Source organism: Candida pseudojiufengensis (genome assembly GCF_024610245.1).
Source record: "Candida pseudojiufengensis strain CBS 10847 chromosome Unknown scaffold3, whole genome shotgun sequence".
NCBI lineage: Eukaryota > Fungi > Ascomycota > Pichiomycetes > Serinales > Debaryomycetaceae > Lodderomyces > Lodderomyces pseudojiufengensis.
In genome coordinates, this window is record NW_026261523.1 from 4,224 (window position 1) to 13,014 (window position 8,791).

At 24.9% G+C, this 8,791-nt stretch overlaps 2 protein-coding genes across 2 annotated transcripts; one reads left to right on the forward strand and one right to left on the reverse strand. All coding sequences in view use genetic code 12, as the record gives it.

The window, feature by feature from the left end:
• Positions 1–415: 415 nt before the first annotated feature.
• Positions 416–2,110, forward strand: PHR2 (1,3-beta-glucanosyltransferase; the record flags this gene model as incomplete). The annotated part of the gene is made up of 1 exon (XM_051759395.1): positions 416–2,110. One exon carries the CDS (start codon positions 416–418, stop codon positions 2,108–2,110), a length of 1,695 nt encoding a protein of 564 aa, XP_051616391.1.
• Positions 2,111–2,287: 177 nt separating this feature from the next.
• Positions 2,288–8,397, reverse strand: BFA1 (Bfa1p; the record flags this gene model as incomplete). The annotated part of the gene is made up of 3 exons (XM_051759407.1): positions 2,288–3,504; positions 3,906–4,214; positions 4,314–8,397. The coding sequence occupies 3 exons, from the start codon at positions 8,395–8,397 to the stop codon at positions 2,288–2,290; spliced, it is 5,610 nt and encodes a 1,869-aa protein (XP_051616392.1).
• Positions 8,398–8,791: the final 394 nt, after the last annotated feature.

Consider the following 8,791-nt stretch of genomic DNA (forward strand, 5'->3'; position numbering starts at 1 on the left):
AAAATTTCAAATCTCTCTTCTTTTTCTTCTTCTTCCTTTCCTTTTACTCTTTCACTTCTTTTATCATTTTTTCAATTGAAAGAATAAATTCAAAAGAATCAAGATTTTTTTAAACTTAACTTTCGCTTATCTTAAAGAAGAATAGACGTTTCGAATAGAAGAAAATCTTATCAATTCTTGGCTATATTATTATAATTTGATCAACCATCATCAAAGTCAGAATTTTATAAGAAAAAAATATTACTTCAATCGTTTCAAAATCAAGAATATTATTATCAAGAAAAATTAGTAAGGAACATCAAATTTAATTCATTCACTTATACATTAACTTACATTACGAATACTTTAATTATTTCTTAATTTAAGGTACCAAGACAAACTAAAAATCACATAAATACACAAATAAATATTCAATATGTTATTTAAATCAATAATTTCAACAACTTTTTTAGTTGTTTCAAATTTAATTCAAACTATATCAGCAGATGATTTACCAAAAATTGAAATTGTTGGTAATAAATTTTTTTATTCAAATAATGGTTCACAATTTTTTATGAAGGGAATTGCATATCAACAAAATAATTTAAATTCTTCAGATTCTTTTGTTGATCCTTTAGCGAATCCAAAAACTTGTAAAAGAGATATTCCTTATTTATCAGCTGTTGATACTAATGTTATAAGAGTTTATGCTTTAGATGTTAATGAAGATCATACTGAATGTATGGAAGCTTTAATGGATGCAGGAATTTATGTTATTGCTGATTTATCACAACCTGATGAATCAATAAATAGAAAAGAACCTGAATGGACTTTAGATTTATTTCAAAGATATACTTCTGTTGTTGATTTATTTCATAATTATACTAATATTTTGGGATTTTTTGCTGGTAATGAAGTTACAAATGATGACACAAATACTGATGCTTCTGCTTATGTTAAAGCAGCTATAAGAGATACAAAAGCTTATATTAAAGCAAAAGGTTATAGACAAATTCCAGTTGGTTATTCATCAAATGATGATTCTACAATTAGAGTTGCATTAGCTGATTATTTTGCTTGTGGTGATGAAGATGAAAGAGCTGATTTCTTTGGTATTAATATGTATGAATGGTGTGGTTCATCAACTTATCAATCATCAGGTTATCAAACTGCAACAAATGATTATAAAGATTTAGGTATTCCAATTTTCTTTTCAGAATATGGTTGTAATGAAGTATCACCAAGAAAATTTCAAGAAGTTGGTACATTATTTGGTAATCAAATGACTAATGTTTGGTCTGGTGGAATTGTTTATATGTATTTCCAAGAAGAAAATGATTATGGATTAGTTTCAATTGATTCAAATGGTGATGTTTCAACTTTGGGAGATTATAATAATTATAAATCTGAAATTCAAAAAATAAGTCCATCATCTGCTCAAGCTTCTGCAGTAAGTGCTACTGAATCTGGTGTTACTTCATGTCCAACTGCTACTGATGTTTGGAATGCTTCAACTGATTTACCACCAACTCCTGATAAACAAGTTTGTGATTGTATGAATGAATCATTAAAATGTGTTGTTGCTGATAGTGTTGATTCAGAAGATTATGCTGATATGTATGCTTATGTTTGTTCAAAAATTGATTGTTCAGGTATAAATTCAAATGGTACAACCGGTAAATATGGTGCTTATTCTCCTTGTTCTGCAAAAGAAAAATTATCATTTGTTTTGGATCTTTATTATAAAGATCAAAATGAAAATAGTTCAGCTTGTAAATTTAGTGGATCAGCTTCATTAAAAAGTGCTTCAACTGCTTCTTCATGTTCTGCTTATTTATCATCAGCTGGTTCTTCAGGTTTAGGTACTGTTTCTGGTTCAGTTAGAACTGATACTTCTCAAGCTACTGATACAAATGGTGGTGGTAAACAAAATGGTTCAGGATCTTCAAGTTCAGGTTCATCAAGTTCTGGATCTGGTTCATCAAGTTCTGGTTCATCATCATCATCAAGTGGTTCATCATCAGGTGGTAAATCTAATGATGCTTCATCAGTTATTGATTTCTCAACTTTAACTAAATTTGGAGCTATTGGATTATCAATGGTTATTGGATTTGGATTTATAATGATTTAAATTTTTTAAAAATATTTATAGTATTATTATAAAATAAAATAGATATAAAACGTGTAAAGAGTGAATAAATTGTAATTTTTTATTGGTATATTCTAACAAAGTATTGTTTGCTGATATAGTCGATAGAGTAACATTTCTAGTGGGTATCGTTTATTTATCATTAATAATACATATCAATCATTCCTCCATTACCATTTTCCTTATTTCCCAATAATAATCTTTTCTAATTTCATTTGAATCAATAAACCAATGACTTATTTTTCTATCAATTTTTTGTTCTTCTTTAACAAATTTTTCAATTAATTTTTGATTTAATTTATAATCATTATTAATATTTATTGTTGATGATTTTTTATTATTATTTGATGGTTGTGGAAAATTAACAGTAGATGCTGTTCTTTGAGTATATTGACTTAACCCTCTTATAGGAGATTGTAATTGTAAATTTGTTTGTTCAATTAAATCAGGAATATCTAATATTTCATCTTCTTCATCTAAATTAATCCATTTTAAATTTTCTTCATCATAAAACATATTACCTTGTTTTTTTCTTGGAATATTATTTATCTCCTTCTTTGTTATTAGAGATGGTTTTTTATCAAATTTAATTAATTCTTCTTCATTTCCTTCCCATTTATTTAAATTTTTATTAAATTTCATTGAATTTGAATTTATAATTTTTTCAGTTCTATAATTATTTAATTTTTTATTTGGATGATGATGATGTACAGTTTTGAATTCTTTGAACTTCTGAAGAACTTGATCTTTTGGAATTGGTGGATTATAAAATGAAGGTATTCGATCTAATTTCTTTTTAATCTTATTATTAAAATTAAATGAATTGAAATTTTTTAAGGTATGATTATTTTGTCTTAATGTTGGCATTGATTGTTCCGTTTTTAATTTACTTATTTTTTGAATACTTTGTTCTTCAAATCCATCTTCAAATAGTTCATTATCATCTCTTGATATTTCTATAGTTTGTTCATTTTCTAATTGATCTAATAAAGTTAAATTTTCATTTGTTAATTTTTGTATCCTTAGTGTTTGATTCGGATCTCGTTTATTTTGTAAATAATTTTGGTGATGTTGTTGTTGTTGTTGCCTTAGTTCATTTTCAGCATGTTTTTGTTGAGCTACTTTTCTAGCAATTAATCTTTGATTTAATTGTTGATATATACTTTGATTTTTATTAAAACATTCATCCCAACCTTCAAATTCATCAGAATTTTCTGAAGTTAAATCAGTATCATTTTCACTATATTCACTTAATCCATCTCTTGTTATTCTTTTACCACTTGATTTTGGAGATTGTGTAGATAATTGAAACAGTGGGGAATTATTTAGCTTTAGGTTATTCAACTTTAAAGTATTATAGTCTAAACATTCAATATCTCCAAATAGGTCATCTTCTGTGAATTTTTGGAGTAAGTCTTGTTTTGTCATTACTTTGGTAGTACTATATCATGGAGATTCTGTTTGCGTATGAGGTTTGTTGTTACTCTTTATTTGTGTATTTGTTCTGATCTAATCTAAATCTAAATAAACAGAAGTTTCTAAATCAAATACTCGTTGCTACCAATTCACGAGATTTGAAAATTCAATAACTTTGAAACACCCAAGATTATTTGATCTTTAAATAATGGTGGAAGGATGATTAAACAAAGGAATAATGAAAGTAGTAATACAAAAAGCAAGAAATATCTAACAACTTGTTTATTTCTTCTTTTTCTTTGCTTTTTGTTTAGAATTTTGAAATTAAATTTTCTACTTGGTTTCAACCAAAATAACATACTTGTATGTAATGAATCAATAAATGGTATAAATAAAATTGGAAACATAAAAAATAACAACATATGATTTAAAATAAAATCAAATGTAAATTTATTTAATTCTAAAATTTTTATAATTAATTCTCTTATATTTTGAGTAACAACTCTTATACCTAATCCACTTTTATACCATTTACCTGACCACCAAGCTTTATTTACTTCTTCTTGACGTTCTCTTGATACACAAGTTATTAATATGAAATTTGAAAATACTCTATGAAAACTAAAAATAACTAGCAATGCACCAACTAAATGTATAAAACTAAAATTTTCTAAAAAGAAAATAATTTCAATAATCAAAATATGAAATATAATTGCAAAAAAATGAGCCATTCCTGCAAAAAAAGCAGGTGTTTTTTTTATGCATAAACCAAATATAGGAGCCATGGTTAATGATAATGACCAAATTATGATTAACATTACTAAATTTATAACATATGGTGCAAATATTCCAATAGCTAATTTCAATAATGGATTTTTAAACAGTAATTCAAATAAGTTTGTATCTGAATGTAAAAATAAAAAAGGAATCAAATATAATATGAATGTAATTAATGGTATAATAACTTCACCAAATAATAAATTAAAAGTAGTTGTATTTCTTCCCAGTAAAAAACCTTCACATTTTTCTCCAGTTAATCTTGATCTACTAGATTTACAAAATTGAATCCATGAAGATTCTTTATATTTTGTATTACCTCTTGATAACCATCTTATAAAATCTCTATAATCAACAAAAAAATCAATAAAATTAAATTGATGAGGATTGAAAAAAAATGGAGCTAAACATAATGATAAAATAGTTATAACAAACCAAAGTAATGCTGATCTTTTAACTGTTAAAATTCCAAATAAAATTACTAAAAAAATTTCTGCACCATAATAAATTGATAGGTTAGCATATCTTGAATATAAATTTGCAAATGAAATTCTTGATATAGCAAATCCTCTACCTGTAGCAATATATTGAGCTTCTCCAAATACAAAATTATCTCTTAATGCTCTTGAATAAACTTGACATATAAATACTTCAAAAAATGGTGATAATGAAATTATATGTAAAACTATTCTAAAAATTGATCTTACAAAACCCTTTTCAATAAGTTCTTGAATAATTAATGGTAAAAATGATATAAAAAAGCAAACAAAAACAGATAAAACAAATCTATCAATCCAATTTAATACAGGTTTTAAATTATGACAACCTGGTTGATTTGTATCATCACATTCAATTGTTCCAAAATTTAATGAACCTAAATTAATAACTAAAAACATGAAAATTTTAACTGATAACATTATAGATAAATTATTAATATGAAAACCAGGATGAGCATAATAAAATGATAAAAATTTATCAATTGGTAATTTTGTACCTAAATAAAAATATTCTCTTGAAATTAATTGTTCACCCATACCACTTCCAATTTTTTTTGTAAAATTTACAATTGATTGAAACCCCAAATCACGACCTTTACCACATTGATAATAATCAAAATGTTTTATTCTACCACCTCTACAAGTAGCAGTAATACCAGCATATATGTCTTCATTTAAATGTAAACCTCTTTGAGCTTTTGAAATTCCACCTCTTGTAATCATAAATATACCATTTAAAAAATCAGGATGACCATAATGTAATTTTGAACCAATTTCTCCCATTGTTCTTGCAAATAAAGTACCAAAAGTTTGTTCTTTTCCTGCTGCTATATCTCCTAATATACCAATATTTTGTGAAAAAATAAATTCTCTTGTTCCAACAATTGCAACTGGTGAAATTTGCTGGTCATCAATAATTTCAATTTCTTCAAATTCACTTAATAAAGATTTAATTTTAAGACATTCTTCAATATAATTATCTTGATTTGAATCAATAACTTGAATATATTCACCTCTATAATATATTATTGCATTATTTTGATTATCTGATTTTCCATCTCCTAATATTGGATTTCCTGATAATCTAATTTTATATTTTTTATCATAATTTCCCTTACCATCTCTTTGAGAAACATCTAATAAAGTAGAAAAATATAAACCATTTTCTTCTTCTAATATTGCAACTTTTAAATTTGGATAATTTCTAAATAATGATTCTGAATCTTCTTTGAAATTTTCATTAAAATTTTGAAAATTTTGCATTGCAATTAATAAAGAAAATTTTCTATTTACAAATTCTTGTAATTCTTCTTCAATAAATAAATCATTTCCTATATCTAATCCAATATTTTCACTTCTATATAAAATTTTTAAAGCAGTTTCATAATTCATGAAACCAGAAACTGTACGATATAAAGTTTGACATCTTAATGCTGCCCAAATCCTTGTTCTTAAGATATTATCAGGTGATGAATCTTTAAATCCAATACAATAATAAGGTAAATCTTCATTCATTTCTTCTTCTAATTTATCTAAATTATAAATCATTTTACTATCTTGAACAAAAGATTTCCATTCATTTGGATGTAATTGTTTTAAATAATCTAATAAACTTAATTTTGAATAATTTTGTTCTTTAATTAAATCTTTTAATCCAATTAATATTTGTTCTGAATAATGTGGAATTAATACAGTAAAAGTTGGAATTGAAACTACTGGAAATGGCTCTGGTAATGGACTTGATAAAGATTGAGCAAAAAATGTAATTCTTCTTTCCCATTCTTCTTCAATTTTAATTATGGAATGAAATTTAAATGTATTATCATCTTCACTTACAAAAAATAATGGAGGATTTATAATATCTTCATCAGTTTCCTTTTGATATATTAATTTACTAACTTGTTCAACTGATAAAACATGTTCTCTGAACATAGATATTATAATACTATTCCATATTTGGGATATAACCAATATTAAATTTTGAGTATCACCATAATATATCTTGGTTAAAATTCTATCAGGTAATTTTGAAAAAATATTTCTCCAAGGTGTAAAAATTGAAACTCCTAATGAAAATGATAAACCAACTGAAAATAATACATTACATATGACATACCATAAATAAGTATCTAAAAAAAACAATATTAAATCATTAAAATAAAATAATATTAAAGTGAACTTTGGTTGAAATTGACACAAGAAATGACTTCCATTACAATTTAATTCTAAAGTTGATAAAATTTGAATTGGATCTTTTAATGATAAAATTAAAAAAAAATAACTTTCTGAAAATTTTGCAATGAAAACACCAATCCAAAGTGCAATTGAAAATAATCTTTGTCTCAATTTTAAATTTGGAAATGAATTTGTAAAAATCAGATTAAAGCTACCAGGAGGTATTGTGGATAAATAAAAAAATGTTAATATTGATAAACTTAACATTAATCCAGATATGATTTCTCCTTCATATGAATATCTATCCCATGGTTCAAACACCAAAACATAAACGATTGGTCCTGAATTGATTATAATTAATATCAAAAAAATTATTAAATTTTTGATATTATTTGTTTTTAAAAATAAAAATTCAGAAATGGCTGCAAAAAATGATATTAATGCAGCTAAAACACCACCAGCTGAAACTATTGATAATCTAATATGTAAAAAAGTTTCTGAATCTGGTTTAAAATTTGGTGTATATAATGATGGTGAATTGAAAGACATAAAATACCAAAAAACAGAAACATGAATTATCCAAATTCTACTAAAATTATTAAATACATGAATCCAAGTTCTTCTTTCTCTATAAGTTTTTGACATTGATTTTTTCCAATCTATAGATTGAATTTCATTAAATCTTTGATATTTATTTATCAGATATAATTTGGAACCATCAAATAATTTTAATTTATATAATCTCTTAGGACTCCAAAAATGTTGATTTATATCATCATATCCAATAGTTTGTGAATGATCAATTTCTTTTCTACACCATTTACTTTCAATTAAACAATATTGTTGATCTCTTAAAAATTTATATATGGGAGTTATAATTTTATCTAAATAATAAAATTTATTAAAATCGGGGCCATTATAATCTAATGCACATTGATAAATAAAACATAAAACTTCAGGCATAAATCTTATATTATTTGCTTCACCCCAAATTAATAAATATAAAGCGATTTGTTTAATAATTTCTTCATCATTTATATTATTAAATTTTGAATTCCAAATTTCCATATTAACACTTGTTTTCTTGATCTTAGCCTTTGATTTTGGTGTCCAATCTTCAATTTCATCATAAATATATTGTGCTGCAAAATACCATTTTTTAAAATTTGAATTTATACCACTTATATAATTTAAATGTAATGAATTTAAAGCTTCTTTACATGTCATTCTACTTGATCTTGAATCTAATTGAGTCATAAATAAATCAAATACATTTTTAACGTTATCATCTTGAAATCCAAATCGTGTAGATAATCTTGTAAAAATTGTTAATATATGTTCCATTGAAATTGTTGCTCCATTATCTTCACACCATGCTGGATATTGATTTGATTGGAAATCCATGTAAATTGTAAATTAAAAACACGTTATGATTTATTGAATAATGAGATCAAACCTTATTTGAAGTAAATTGATGGCGATAAGTTGAATCTGGATTGTCTTTGGTAATTGTTGCAAAAAAAAAAACTAGTATGGAAAGTATAAACAAAAAAATCGAAGAAAGATCTTCTTATGCTCTCAGCAGGATTCGAACCTACGATCTCCTCATTACTAGTGAGGTGCCTTACCAACTTGGCCATAAGAGCGCAATTTTTAGCAAATTTTTTTCAGGTGGTTTTATATACTGATTTGTAGTGCCCGATTTTTGAAACAAATTTACCTCAAGATACATTCCTAAAATTTTAAATTTCAATCAAAAATTACAAAAAAAGTTACCAATACTCAATTAAAATCATCT